The sequence below is a fragment of the Bombina bombina genome, chromosome 9 (genome assembly GCF_027579735.1).
Source record: "Bombina bombina isolate aBomBom1 chromosome 9, aBomBom1.pri, whole genome shotgun sequence".
NCBI lineage: Eukaryota > Metazoa > Chordata > Amphibia > Anura > Bombinatoridae > Bombina > Bombina bombina.
In genome coordinates this window covers 176,926,781-176,942,939 of record NC_069507.1, presented here as the reverse complement: position 1 = coordinate 176,942,939, position 16,159 = coordinate 176,926,781, and the positions used below count along the sequence as shown (strand labels likewise).

The 16,159-nt window shown below is 35.2% G+C and overlaps 1 protein-coding gene across 1 annotated transcript in view; it reads left to right on the top strand.

The window, feature by feature from the left end:
• The window catches only part of SLIT1 (slit guidance ligand 1), a 503,550-nt gene that overhangs the window by 384,400 nt on the left and 102,991 nt on the right, over positions 1 to 16,159 (top strand). Inside the window, exon 9 of the mRNA XM_053692504.1 lies at positions 3,791 to 3,938. Within this exon, the coding sequence (XP_053548479.1) occupies positions 3,791 to 3,938 (148 nt within the window). The remainder of the gene's footprint in view (positions 1 to 3,790; positions 3,939 to 16,159) is intronic.

Here is a 16,159-nt window from a genome sequence, read left to right as displayed (position 1 = left end):
AAATTGACTTACATCAGTCTTTCTGAATAGTGATTTAAATCAAATTCATTCTGGTATATAGACATGTTTACATACACACATACACATATTTAGACATTTAGCCACCAATTAGCAAGCGCTACCCAAGTTCTGAACCAAAGATGGTCGTCTTGTAAGCTTACATTCCTGCTTTTTAAATAAAGATAGCAAGAGAACAAAGAAATCTATAATAGGAGTAAAAATAGAAAGTTGCTTAAAATTGCATGCTCTATCTGAATCATGGAAGAAAGAAACTGGGTTCAGTATCCCTTTAATATTATAGTGCAGTTTCGGCTTTCCCTTGAGCACAAAATATAACTTTTAACTTGTAATATGAGTGCTTTTTAGAGTGGTTGTGATATCCATTGAAAGTATTGATTGTGCTAGAGCAATGTTAGCCGCGCTAACCCTTCTCTGGTAAATAGTTACCATGAACTAACTGTAATATCAAGTTGAGTTCTAATGTTCAGCGATATCAGTTATCACGCCCCACGCTATCATTAGCGTGCCACTTGTAATCTGGCCCTTTTATGGGTAATAAAATGTTGAGTTTACTGTTCCTTTAAATTAAAATGTGATTATGAGAAGGTCAGTCAGTTAATGATATGCACATGTCCTTGTACTTTTCATTTGTTTGTAACTCATGATCCAGAACTAACCATTAGATCTCCTTGTGTTTTAGTCAATAAAATTAAGACGGGCAGTGGTTCAATGTACTCTAAATAAAATAAATATATTATCATTACTTTGGCAAGTACTAAATGTTGCAGCTACAATCTACTTATACTTCTTAAATTGTTTCCAATAAACAAATATTTTGTATTTAACTAAATATTATTTTTGGACATCAGGATCTGTATAATGACCTGTTTGACTTGATGATTTACATTAGATTCTGATGAGGACATACATATTTATTAGAACAGACCACAGACCAGCTGCAATCCTTTTGAAATACAACATTTTTTTTGCTGCTTTCTGTGTTGCACAATATTGCCATGTCACAGTTTGTTTTATTGTGCAACTGTCCAGCCAACAATTCAGCGTCACTTAATCTAATTGGAAGCTGACACATAGAGTCTTGATATGTTTGCTGCATGGCATCTTAAGAAAACTCATTAGTTAAACTCTACCAGTTGAATGAGTTTTGCTGTTGCAATTCTCAGCGTTGTTTTTATCTTCCCAAGCTGTCAGTTTTGCTGTACTAAAAATTGACATGTTAACAACATTTATAGCAGAGTGCTACTTTTATCACAGCAGTATCTGCAACTTTTTCTTTCAGAACCTTCCCACGTTATACATATATGATAATTTGTTGCTTTTTCTTTTTCTTATTTGTAAGTTTCCTAAAAATACAGTAAAGATCACAGTCTATGCACTTATCCTTGTCATATTTGTTCTGGTATACTAGTTGCATATTTTTTTCCATTGTTAGACTCTCATCTAATCTTCATCCGCTTATCTGGGGTTGGGTCGTGGGGGCAGCAGTTCTAGCTGGGTACCCCAAACTTCCCTTTCCCTGGCCACATTAACCAGCTCCTACTGGGGAATCCTGAAGCATTCCCAGGCCAGTGTGGAGATATAATCCCTTCACCTAGTCCTGGGTCTTCCCCGATGCCTTCTCCCACCGGACATGCCTGGAACCCCTCCCTAGGGAGGCGCCCAGGGGGCATCCTTACCAGATGTCCGAACCACCTCAACTGACTCCTTTCTACGCTTCTCACACTATCCCTAAGGGAGATGCCAGCCACCTTCCTGAGAAAACCCATTTCGGCCGCTTGTACCCGCAATCTCGTTCTTTCGGTCATGACCCATCCTTCATGACCATAGGTGAGGGTAGAAACAAAGATTGACCAGTAGATCGAGAGCTTCATCTTCTGGCTCAGGTCTCTTTTCGTCACAATGTTGTGGTAAAGCGAATACAACACCACCCCCGCTGCTGCAATTCTCCGGCCAATCTCATGCTCCATTGTCCCCTCGGTCGCGAACAAAACCCCAAGGTACTTAAACTCCTTTACTCATTCACTACCTGGAGTATGTTAAAATAAGTTAAAATAAATTCATAAGCACCTCATTGTTAAAATTCAAAGTTAAAAGTTCAAAGTCCATTGTTGAAGTTAAAGTTCATAAGCGCCTCATTGTTAAAATAAGTAATATAAATTATATATAATATAAATTGCTTGTGTGAGGCGCCCAGGACTAATGCCTGTGATGGGAATAATAGCAGCCCTGGAGAAATTTAATTCCAGCCCAATTTTCTGCTGAATCCATAGAATGCGCCCGCCTCAATTTTTCTCAAGGCGATTACTGGGATACTAACTTCCCTCTAATTTGTTTTTTTCTTCAGAATTAAATGAGGTTAGTTAGCAATAAAAATGCCAGACTGTTGTTATATAGGAATCTTACAATCCAATTTCATCCATGACACAATGTGAATGATTATCCATAGGGCTAAATGTAAGTTAAAGGGACAATAATCCCAATTTTTTTTCTTTCATGATTTAGATAGAGCAGGCAATTTTAAGCAACTTTCTAATTTACTCCTATTATCAATTTTTCTTCGTTCTCTTGCTATCTTTATTTAAAAAGCAGGAATGTAAAGCTTAGGAGCCAACCCATTTTTGTTTCAGATACTGGGTTATGCTTGCTTATTGGTTTGCTAAATGTAGCCACCAATAAGCAAGCCCTATCCAGGGTGCTGAACCTAAAATGGTCTGACTCTTAAGCTTTAAATTTCTGCTTTTTAAATAAAGATAGCAAGATAACAAAGAAAAATTGATAGTAGGAGTAAATTAGAAAGTTGCTTAAAATTGCATGCTTTATCTGAATCACAAAATAAAAAAATTGGGTTTAGTATCCCTTTAAGAAACAGTGGTTATAAGACTTCTGCTTCTTAACATGTCTGCCACCTTTTAGGTGGCAAATTGAAATCATCCCGATCCAATACAATCAGGATGATTGACAGCCCCTGCTAGCGGCCGATTTGATGCCAGTGAGCAGGAAGCTGCATTCCATGATTTGCAATAGCAAAGCTTCATTTGTGCAGTGTCCATTACGACCTGTCATAGTCCTACAAGGAGGCTGGGCATTTGCAGGAAGTCATTTATAGCTTGATGTCATAAAACTTCTACAGTAACTTATAAGGTTGTTTAGTATTTAGTTAGTAAATACTGGATAAACAGTCAGATTTCCCCATGCTCAGAACAAGCAGAATTCAACTTAAGTTGCTAACATGTCTGCTCCCTTATCTAGTTGCAGGCAGTGGCTACTCTGAGAATTTCTAAGTGCTCATTTTGCAATAAGACAAGTACACAATCTGTTTCTTTTTATAATATACTTTGATTTAACATATTTGTTTTCACTAAAGGAGCACAGTTTAATATCCCTTTAAGGTATGTTAAAAAGATTATTCTTTTTGTGGAAAGAATTGGAAGCTCTTATACAGCGATATCCAATGCCTTTCTTCAAGACACAACAGCAATTCAAAAGTGGCAAGTAACATAAATATTTAAATATTATTTTACCAAACCTTGCTATTATTACTATTGTTTGGAGAAAGCACAGAAAGAATATTTTTATCCCGGAATCTTTTGAAATTTGTAACCGTCAGAACAATAAGTTTTATGTGTAAATGTGTAAGTTCTTCTTTTTAGCATTTGTAAATTAAAACAAGAAACCCACTTATGTTGAAAAAGCACATTGTGTTCTTTGTGTCACAGGTATATACATCATTTTTTATGTTGTCCTTAAATTGAACACCTTAATATTTCAGGTCAAGCAGATTCTTCCAGCACCCAGATCTGCAGTCTTTCCATAGGTTCGTGCCCGGCCATGTGTACCTGCAGTAATGGGATTGTAGATTGCAGGGGTAAAGGTCTGACAGCGATACCGGCAAATCTCCCGGAAACCATGACCGAAATGTAAGTACTTATTGACCCTGAACCATTTCACTTTTCTACTGAGCAATGTATCAGAGACAAGAGTATATCTTACGTTATAAGCATGAATATAACAAAAAATAGCTTAGCGAGACTAGTTTAGCAGAGCTATAGCTGCAATATATATTTTGTTGTCCTCTAAATCTCATGTGCAGAATATATGAGTACTTTAGTTAACTTTTGTCCACAAAATACCTGCTAATATGGTGGTAGACAACCTTAAAGGGACACTCAAGTCAACATTAAACTTCATGATTCAGATACAGCATGCAATTTTAAACAACTTTCCAATGTACTTCCATTAACAAAATGTGCACAGTCTTTTTATATTTACCCTTTTTGAGTCACCAACTCCTACTGAGCATGTGCAATAATTCACAGCATATACGTATATGCATTCGTGATTGGCTGATGGCTGTCACATGGTACAGGGGGAGTGGAAATAGGCATAACTTTTCAATTTATTTAACAAAAATGTACTATTAATTTGAAGTTCAGACTTAGTGCTATTGCATTGTCTTCTTATCATGCATTTGTTGATTATGCAAATCTACAGTGTTGACTGGTCCTTTAAAGGGACAGTCAAGTAAAAAAAAAACTTTCATGATTCAGATAGGGCATGTAATTTTAAACAACTTTCCAATTTACTTTTATCACCAATTTTGCTTTGTTCTCTTGGTATTCTTAGTTGAAAGCTAAACCTAGGAGGTTCATATGCTAATTTCTTAGACCTTGAAGACCACCTCTAATCTAAATGCATTTTGATAGTTTTTCACCACTAGAGGGCATTAGTTCATGTATTTCATATAGATAACATTGAGCTCATGCACATGAATTTACAACGAAGACAGCTCTGATTGACTAAACTGCAAGTCTGTCAAAAGAACTGAAATAAGGGGGCAGTCTGCTGAGGCTTAGATACAAGGTAATTACATAGGTAAAACGTGTATAATTATAACTGTGTTGGTTATGCAAATCTGGGGAATTGGTAATTAAGGGATTATCTATCTTTTTAAACAACAAAAATTCTGGTGTTGACTGTCCCTTTAAAGCAAATCTAATTTCTCTTTTTAATACTGTTATGCCTCAAAGATCATAGACCTAAATAGGACTTCACAACTTAGTAGCATAGTTGTGCAGTGTACCTGTTAGTGTATCTGACTTAATCTGTCTATCTGCAGATGTCTAACTGCCTGTCTATCAATCTTTCTGTCAAGAATCTATAGATCTACCTATGTATTAATTCACTGTGCAGCATATTTCTGGGGAAATACAAGTTTTCAAACTTATTTACATGGAGGAGTGGACTAAACAAGTATAACATTTATAACTATGGAAATAAACAGATATACATCTTGTGCTAATCCATTAAGAGTTTTGTACTTCTATTCTGTGGTGCACTTTTTAAGGTGGAAGTTTAGAAATGCCATACTTAGTATATATTTAGAAACAAAAAAGTGAGATATAGGTAATCTCATGTGCATGTCATTACCCAGAACTAGGGATGGGCGAATGTGTTTATATTCAAATTTGAATGTTAGAACGAATGTTAGTGTAGAAATTCGATTTACATAATAGAATGTTGATAAGAAGGAATATTCTTAAAAATTTTGTTATCGAATGTTATTTACAGTATTCAAATGTCACTTTCAAATTTGAATGTGACATTCGAATTTGAATGTCACATTCAAATTTGAGTGTCACATTCAAATTTGAATATTACATTTATAAAACACAGTATTTGACTAGAAATACTATTTCAAATTTGAATGTCACATTCGAATTTGAATGTAGCATTCGAATTAGAATATTACATTTATTAAACAGTTGTAGACTAGAATTACTATTTCGAATTTGAATGTTACATTCGAATTCGAATGTAGCATTCAGATATTACATTAATTAAACACAGTTGTAGACTAAAAATACTATTTTGAATTTGAATGTTACATTCGAATTCGAATATTACATTTAAAAAACACAGTATTAGACTAGAAATACTATTTCAAATCCTACATTACATTTTGAAATTGAATGAATACATAGCTAAACATTCTATTATTCGAACCAATATTTTCGAATTTTATTGAAAAATTTGAAAACGAAAATTCGAAAATAGAATGTTAGAATGTTATATAAACATTCGAAATTCGATTCAAAAGAAAGAACGAATGTATCAAAATTCGTTTTAAATTTCAAATTTTTAGAAACATTCACCCACCCCTATCCAAAACACTCTTCAAATTTGATATTTTAACGATTTAATGGCTATCTGGATGTGTATATACATCACACACACTTGGGATTGAAGGATGATGTTGATCTATGTACATGTTCAGATGGTCTAAAGATCTTTTGAAGACTGGGCTGTTTCTCATAGAACAGATCATAGTATATGTCTAAGGAACCAATCAAATCCCTGTCTTGTTGCATGCTGCTTTCACTTGCCTCCTGAACCAGTCAGGGAGGTTATAACATTACACAACATTCCAATGGCTAAAGTAAATCTCTGATCTTTCACATGAAAAATAAATATCACAATCTTTAAAGGGTTAATAAATAATAAAAAGAGAAAAGAGAAGAGGCGCCAAATGGTGTGTATCGTTTAAAATTCAGCAGGCCAAGCCCCCAAATAAAAACTACTTACAAAATTTCCAGCACTTGAGAAGTGCCACAAATGCCTTCTGAACTGTTAGCAGCCGTCCAGCTAGCTGAATTGTACCAGTACTGCTTCAATATTGTGCTGTGTGAGACAAAAAACACAAAAGTGCCACAATAGTGTGTATCAGTGTGATCACTGCCAAAAGCGCAACAATTGAAATGTACTCACAGGATATAGGGCACTTGAGAAGTGCCACAAAGACCTCCTGGACACTTGTCAGCTGTCCAGCTCACTGCTTTCACCGGTATCCTCTGGGCTCAATTGTTCAGGTCGCAAAGGCTCCAATGTAGCACCTTAGGATATACCTGCAACTCAGTGTGCTAATCAGTGCATATATGGCTAAATATATTAAATGCCAAAAAATGCCGTGCTACTTGTATAATAAAAAGATGTTTATTAAAAACAATGTTACACTACGCGTTTCCCGGTTTCTAAGACCGCTTCCTCAGGTGTAAATTCAAATACAAAGTAGCAAAGTTTTATAGCCCTTTGTCGGCGTCTATCCCCGACAAAGGGCTATAAAACTTTGCTACTTTGTATTTGAATTTACACCTGAGGAAGCGGTCTTAGAAACCGGGAAACGCGTAGTGTAACATTGTTTTTAATAAACATCTTTTTATTATACAAGTAGCACAGCATTTTTTGGCATTTAATATATTTAGCCATATATGCACTGATTAGCACACTGAGTTGCAGGTATATCCTAAGGTGCTACATTGGAGCCTTTGCGACCTGAACAATTGAGCCCAGAGGATACCGGTGAAAGCAGTGAGCTGGACAGCTGACAAGTGTCCAGGAGGTCTTTGTGGCACTTCTCAAGTGCCCTATATCCTGTGAGTACATTTCAATTGTTGCGCTTTTGGCAGTGATCACACTGATACACACTATTGTGGCACTTTTGTGTTTTTTGTCTCACACAGCACAATATTGAAGCAGTACTGGTACAATTCAGCTAGCTGGACGGCTGCTAACAGTTCAGAAGGCATTTGTGGCACTTCTCAAGTGCTGGAAATTTTGTAAGTAGTTTTTATTTGGGGGCTTGGCCTGCTGAATTTTAAACGATACACACCATTTGGCGCCTCTTCTCTTTTCTCTTTTTGAACAGAACCTGTGATTGCCAACATCTATCTGGAATGAGTCTGCTGCCTGGAGATTTTCAAAATACCTCTTAGAGTGTGGACTATCTTTTGTTTTACCGATAAAGAGATAGTTATTTCATTGTAGTATACTTCATTACAACATTATCTTTTGAGTCTAACAATTTATATATATATATGTAGGTTGTTATTTTGTTTGTTACATTACTCATTGTATTTATATATATCATAACAATTAGTGATAAGTTCTACGATCATCACTTTGTTGTAGCACATAGCACATTAATACTGGCAATTTAATAATAGCTAGTATATGAGGGCGCCTCTAATTTCACTTTAACAATTTTTCACTTAATAAATAATAAGACCATAGTCCATTTGCTATTTTTTTCCTCCAGCCCTGTATACATAGTCAGTGCCCAACAGGGAACCATAATAAGTTTCCCTTGATCAGAAAAATCGGTCCAGATTACAAGTGGAGCTCTGAGTTTGCGCTATTCCTTCACTTGTTAACTTCAATTGCGCTCAAGTGATCGCATTTACGTTCAACTTGTAATAAAAGCGCTACATCCGATGCGCACAAACAGCAGCGTTAAACCCAATATATCGCTTGCGTGTTACTGACAGCGTGCCACTCATAATCTGGCCTTTAATCAGCAGTTAGAAATCCCTCCCGCAAAAAAAGAAAAATATTCTGTTTAAATTCAGTTTAAAGAAAAACAATAAAATCCCAAATAATTGCGTAGCTACTCTTAGTGAGAGAGTAGCTTTGTTCGCAAGCTGAACGCTGTATATGACAGGAGAGGCATAAGCGTCTAATAGAAGAAGATTGAGTGTCTAACGGGGATTCCGTGAGTAGAGAAATCACTTGTTCAATTACATTTCGTATTCCTTTGAATGCTGGATACACCACCACTGTCTGAAGTTGTATTATTGATATTGGATCATACTAAGACTGAGGGAAAGGCTTATCCTTAGCCGCACCAGTATTAACTACAGTCTGGAATAGTGACTCTGTTCACACGAATAGTTTTTGTTATGCTACTTATTGGGGGAAACAAAACAGATTATCTGAATTTTTGCTAGATGCATAATCTGACACTCTGGAATTTATAACCAATGCATAAACAGACACTTTGAAATCTATTATAGACTTATAAGCTTTGGCAACATATTTATCTATTTTTACTTTTTATGTATCAAGGTATTTTAACCACCGGTGGTTTAGCTATATCATTATTGTTACTATAAGTACCTTTTTATAATAAATTGTACTGTTTATTTTATATAGACTTTTTATGTCTGTCTTTTAACATTGCTGCTTTTTTAGCGCACTCTTCTGAAGATCATAATATCTTTATTAAATACTAATTATATTGATATATACATAATATTATGAATTATGAATAATATTATTATCAATTGTATTTGATATAGTGAGCTAATAGTTAAAATCCAAAATAAGTTAGTCCTAGCTATAGGGACATGAGAACTCATGCATAGCCGTTATTGTCATACTGATTCTGTTTATGCCCAAAGCCTTCTCAAGATGTATGGCAATTGCTCGCAACCTTAGGCTGGTACTCTGCACAGTGAAGAATTGGACTTAACCTTCCGGGGAAAGGTTAATGAGAAACATTAGGATTACTCAGTATAGTCATAGGGCTCACTCTATGGCTTATGGGTATTTTATTGGAATAAATAAATACTCTCTTCTCTGGAAAAATAAAACTGTTTTGGCTTAAAGGGAGAGGTGGAATAAAACAGGTATTTATAGAAATAATATTTTTTAGTATTTTAATAATACATGGAACAGTGTTTATAAAGTTTACATGATTATTTTTTTTCCCAATATTTGTTATCTATAATCCTGACCAAATAATTACATAAATAAATACAATGGTGCCAGTTTTCATAAGGTCTCAGAACCTTCATTGCGTAAATGTAAGATGTTCGGTTAGACATTTTCACAACAGAATAGAAAATACCAAATGGATTAAAACAGGTTTTTGGTTAAATACTTATTTTCATATTTATTAAGACTGTTTTTTTAAGGTTAACAATATAGATGATTTTTCAATATATATATATATATATATATATATATATATATATATATATATATATACCACATGCCAAAAAAAGCAGCAAAAAATATCAGAAAAGCACTTTGCTGTGTATATCTTATCTTCTACTTCTGCCTACTATGTTGATAACAACTTAATGAAACTTTCACCCAATATTGTATAGCAGAGTTTATAACTGGTACATTGCACTTACAGGAAAATCTCATTAGAGTTGGGCAAGATTAGAAGGAAAATTTGAGTAAATTATGACATCTTCCAGGTATACCCAACAGTTATCCTCAAATTCTTGAGGATTGAGTACAGCTGATTTAAATAGCTATTCGGCACTATATGGCAAAATATCTGCATACAAATATTCTAAAAGCATATAAAATTATCATTTTCATTGCTTTTTAGTCCAGGGAAATACCTCTATGAATAGTTTCTTGAACGTTTGTCATGATTTTTTTGATGCTGCATATGAAGGACAACTGTAAATGAGAAATTAATTTCTATAAATATGTAATATTAAATTTGTATGGGGAAATTCAGGGTTGAATTTGTTACTTTAAAAGTCAATTGACACTTATTAAATTGCTATACTAAGCCACCTATACATTTCCCTTTAAGTAAACTTCAATGTCTTTATATACTTCAACTCAGCCATGATATCAGTAGAGTTATATGTTTGCAACCAAATATACAGATTATAGTGACAAAGATAATTTGTTCTCTGAAATGTTAGCACCCTCTGGTGCAGTAATAATTTTTATACAGAACACACGTTATTTTCAGGGCTCAGTAATTATTACACCGATGTCCTAAGCAGGATACGATCAGGTGTGGTCTGTCATCAATATTAACTTGTCAGACAAGCTGTCGTTAAACCGCTGTTCACATTGTTGTCTGACAAGCAACAGGTGCACTTGAGACTCATCCAAAGACCCTTGTGGTTTAATAACAGCATCACATCTAAAAAGCTGAATGCAGATTTCTCCACCATGTGTTGCCAATTGCCAGACTTCATTTCCCATTACAATTACTGCAGTACTTAGATACAGCTGATCTGTTCCACTGTCCGGTCTTTTACTAAGGCTGAAGTTTCTCTAGTCATGCACAGCTGTGTTTTAACAGCCACACGATTCATTGGAGCTGAAAACATTATACAAGCTTTGTTAGAGCACACAGGCCTATGGTGACATATCTTAAATGTAATTTATAGGCCTTTAACCCAGTTCATTTTGCTTGGCATGCCCAGCTGACAGGTCACTCAGTCTTTATGATTTTCTGTCTAGGGGCTGCTTGCCAGTCATTTGAAGAAATATTAATTAAGAAATCCCTATGGTCTTATTTCATAGTGAGAAGGGCATTTTTAGAGTGGCAAGGCAGAATTTATTTTTTAATGTTGATCATGGTAATGAGGTATTAGCAATTAAACTCAAATGAATCAGTTCTCTGCTCTCATATACAGTATGTACATTATTATCCTTGGCATATTCCTGTGTAAAATGTAAGCACATAATAATCTTATACAAATCCTGTTATGTACTGAGATTCTCGCAATAAAAGCTTTAGCTGGATGATGAATAAAAGAGGATTTATGTCTTTTCTTGGACAAGAGGGAAATCTAATCTGTAAAGAGGTCTTTTTTTTAAAACAAAAGTGATACCAGTGTAGGATGAAATTAGATAGCAGCAGATCACAGCTCAATTAGGGTCTTGGGAGCTATCACAGAGTTTAACGGCTCAGCCATAAGCAAAACTACCTAAGGTAAAAAGAATTGGACTCTCAAATGACTCTTTCACTCCTATTGTTCGTAATTTATTGGAAAAGCAAATTCATTTCACCCCAAGATATCACGGTATGAAGACATATATGAAAAATCACATGGAAGAAAAACATAAAGTTTCATAATTCAAACAGTGTACAATCAAAAAAAAAAAAAAAAAAAAAATCTGTATCACTTTCAGTTGTTGACCATGATTGAAATTAAGCTTGTTTCCATTGCAGCAGATTTAAATATTCCCAAGAGTTCATGTGTCGAGCAAATAATGTACAGCATTGTTACAAATATTGCTGTGAACAGACTCGCTTTAGACATCCCTGAGCCTATCTAGATATGCATCAATGAATAGAGCTAGCCTTCAAACAAGTATACTAAGAAATGAAGGTACATTTTAAAATGATAAATAATACACAATGCAATTATATATACTAAGTACAAACTTCTGCTTAGTGCTTTTTATTTCAACAATGAAACATACTGTTTTATATCCCTTTTAATTTACTAATAGTAAAGCACCTCAGACATTATTTTTAGCAGGATCCAGACATTTTAATGACAGAATACATTTGGACACATTTGGCTGACTTGTATAAACATCAACCATGTTCTGAGAGGTATCCATAAACTGTTAGGGAACTCTAGGATTGTTTAATAATCTGCATAATAGGATGGGATTTTACTTGTGTGTCAATAAGGGGGGAAAATCACATGATTTAAAGGGATATGAAACAGTTCTCCTTTAGTAAAAACACATAAATCAAAGTAAGCCTAAAAAGAAACTGATTGTGTTAAAACAAAACAGCAGACAACCTACTTATTTTATTCCAAAATGGGAATTATAGCCACTGCCCTCAGGTAGATGAGAGAGAGCGGACATCTTTTGAACTTAAATACAACAAACAACTTTACAATATACTTCTATTATCCAATTTTCTTGTTATCCTTTGTTTTTATATGGCAGCTGTTTTTGCAAGGATGTTATATATTAGCAAGAACACTAGATGGCAGCACTGTCCAGGCTACCTATGTAGATATCTCTTCAACAAAGAATAACACAAGAACAAAGCAAATCGGAAAATAGAAGTTAATTGTAAACTTTTTAAAAATTGTATTCTCTGTCTGAATCATGAAAGAAAAATTTGGGGTTTCATGGCCCTTTAACCCCTTAATGACAACTGACGTACCAGGTACGTCATGCATTAACAAGCAGTTAATGACAATGGACGTACCTGGTACATCAGTTGTCTAACAGAGTGCTGGAAGTGATCACAATCACTTCCAGCAGCTCTGAGGGTATTGCAGTGATGCCTCGATATGGAGGCATCCTGCAATACCCCTTTACAAGCCTCCGATGCAGAGAGAGTCACTCTGTGGCCCTCTCTGCACCGGTAGTGATGGTGCCGATGGTGCCGTTGTGCGGTGGGAGGAGGGAGCGTGTGCGGATGTGCACGATGCAAGCACACGTGCACGGGTGCGCGTGTGCACGTTGGTGCGCGTGCACGTGGACGCGCGTGCACGTGCGCGCATTAGCCACACTGACACCAATGAAGGAAGGGGGGAAAAAAAGTTATTTTTTTTTTTTTTACATATAAAAGGATCTGGGAGGGGGAGGGGGTGGGGGTATTGTGGGGGGGGCTGCTACACTACGGAAATAATTAAATATACAAATAAAATTTAAATAGTTTGGTTTGTGGGGCCAAACTGGGTACTGGCAGACAGCTGCCAGTACCCAAGATGGCGGTAATTAGGTAGGGGAGAGGGTTAGAGAGCTGGAGGGGGGATCAGGGAGGTTGGTGCTAAGGCAGGGGTCCATCACAACTAAAATATTTTATAATTTTTATTTAAAAAAAAAAAAAAAACTCTTTTATTTAGTACTGGCAGACTTTCTGCCAGTACTTAAGATGGCGGTAACAATTGTGGGGTGGGGGAGGGAAGAGAGCTGTTTGGGAGGGATCAGGGGGTGGGATGTGTCAGGTGGGAGGCTGATCTCTAAAATTAACCCTGCAAGCTCCCTACAAGCTACCTAATTTAACCCCTTCACTGCTGGGCATAATTCACGTGTGGTGCGCAGCAGCATTTAGCGGCCTTCTAATTACCAAAAAGCAACGCCAAAGCCATATAAGTCTGCTATTTCTGAACAAAGGGGATCCCAGAGAAGCTTTTAAAACAATTTCTGCCATAATAGCACAAGCTGTTTGTAAATAATTTCAGTGAGAAACCTAAAATTGTGAAAAATGTAAAGTTTTTTTTTTTTATTTGCTCGCATTTGGTGGTTAAATGGTGGCATAAAATATACCAAAATGGGCCTAGATCAATACTTGGGGTTGTCTACTAGACTACACTAAAGCTAAAATTAACCCTACAAGCTCCCTACAAGCTCCCTAATTAACCCCTTCACTCCTGGGCATAAAACATGTGTGGTGCGCAGCTGCATTTAGCGGCCTTCTAATTACCAAAAAGCAACCACAAAGCGATATGAGTCTGTTATTTCTGAAAAAGGGGATCCCAGAGAAGCATTTACAACCATTTGTGCCATAATTGCAGAAGCTGTTTGTAAATAATTTCAGTGGGAAACCTAAAGTTTTTGACAAAATTTGTGAAAAAGTGAACTTTTTTTTTTTTTATCGCATTTGGCGGTGAAATGGTGGCATGAAATATACCAAAATGGGCCTAGATCAATACTTTGGGATGTCTTCTAAAACAAAATATATACATGTCAAGGGATATTCAGGTATTCCTGACAGATATCAGGGTTCCAAAATAACTAGCGCCCATTTTGAAAAAAAGTGGTTTGGAAATAGCAAAGTGCTACTTGTATTTATTGCCCCATAAATTGCAAAAAAAGTAAAGAACATGTAAACATTGGGTATTTCTAAACTCAGGACAAAATTTATAAACTATTTAGCATGGGTGTTTTTTGGTGATTGTAGATGTGTAACAGATTTTGGGGGTCAAAGTTAGAAAAAGTGTGTTTTTTTTCCATTTTTTCCTCATATTTTATCATTTTTTTTTTTAGTAAATTATAAGAAATGATGAAAATAATGGTATCTTTAGAAAGTCCATTTAATGATGAGAAAAACGGTATATAATATGTGTGGGTACAGTAAACGAGTAAGAGGAAAATTACAGCTAAACGCAAACACTGCAGAAATGTAAAAATAGCCATTGTCATTAAGGGTAAGAAAATTGAAAAATGGTCCGGTCATTAAGGGGTTAAGCTGCCTTCTGTTTCTTGGAGCATGAGCAAAACAGACTTACTGTTTCTCTTGCATTCACTAAACCCTAAGGGCCAGATTACAAGTGGAGTGCTAATTAACCCTCCAGCTCAAGCATTAATTGTGCTAGAAGTAAGCTTTTTCCGCTCATTGGGTTACGCTCGTATTATAAGTTGAAAGTAAACTATTTTCGTTTACGCGCTAACATGATGAGTGCTAAAAGCTGAACTTACAATAACGCATGCGCTTGCACGTATAGCCCCATAGAAGTCAATGGAGGAAAAAAAGTGGAAAAAGCACTCCAACATCGCGCAAACCCAATGGCATATTCTCATGTGTGCTAACCTGACATAAAAATAGGAATATTTCACATTCCAATGTTCTGCACAAAACCGAATATGTTTTATTTATTCATAACTGCATATTTCTACATATACATATATATATATATATATATATATATATATATATATATATATATATATATATATATATATATATATATATATATATATATATATATATATATATATATATATATACAGGTAGCCCTCAGTTTACACCAGGGTTAGGTTCCAGAAGGAATGGTTGTAAATCGAAACCGTTGTAAATTGAAACCCAGTTTATAATGTAAGTCAATGGGAAGTGAGGGATATAGGTTCCAGGCCCCTCTCAAAATTGTCATAAGTAACACCTAATACATTATTTTTAAAGCTTTGAAATGAAGACTTTAAATGCTAAACAGCATTATAAACCTAATACAATATTCACACAACACAGAATATATAATTAAACTAAGTTAAATGAACAAATACATTTGCTAAACAGCATTATAACCCTAATAAAATAATCACACAACACAGACTTCACTTGCATTTTTCTGCAAACGGTTCTTTCTATGCATTCCAATCTGGACTGATTTATAGACAGGAATATCTTGTTCCTTTAAAATCTGCTCGATAGCTCAGGTCTGGTTACACTGATTAATTTCAGCTTGCTTGGCTTTGCTGCAACACAAGCAGACAGCTCCACCTACTGGCTATTTTATTAAATGCACTGCTTCTCAATGCTTTTCAATAGTAGTCACATGACTGGGAAAAAAGGTTGTTATTCTGAAACGGTGTAAATTGAACCATTGTAAAACGAGGGCCACCTGTGTATATATATATATATATATATATATATATACATACATATACATCTCTAGACATACAGTATTTATCTCTATGATAAAGCCCATTGCCTTCCTTTTTTTTCTAACACCTGAGACCTCATATCTTTAAATTCTTATAACTGTTGTGTGCAATTTTTTAAAAGAATATTTTTTATTAGACAGTGTTATTATGAGTGTAAGTGTATTTTGTAATGTGTTTTTGA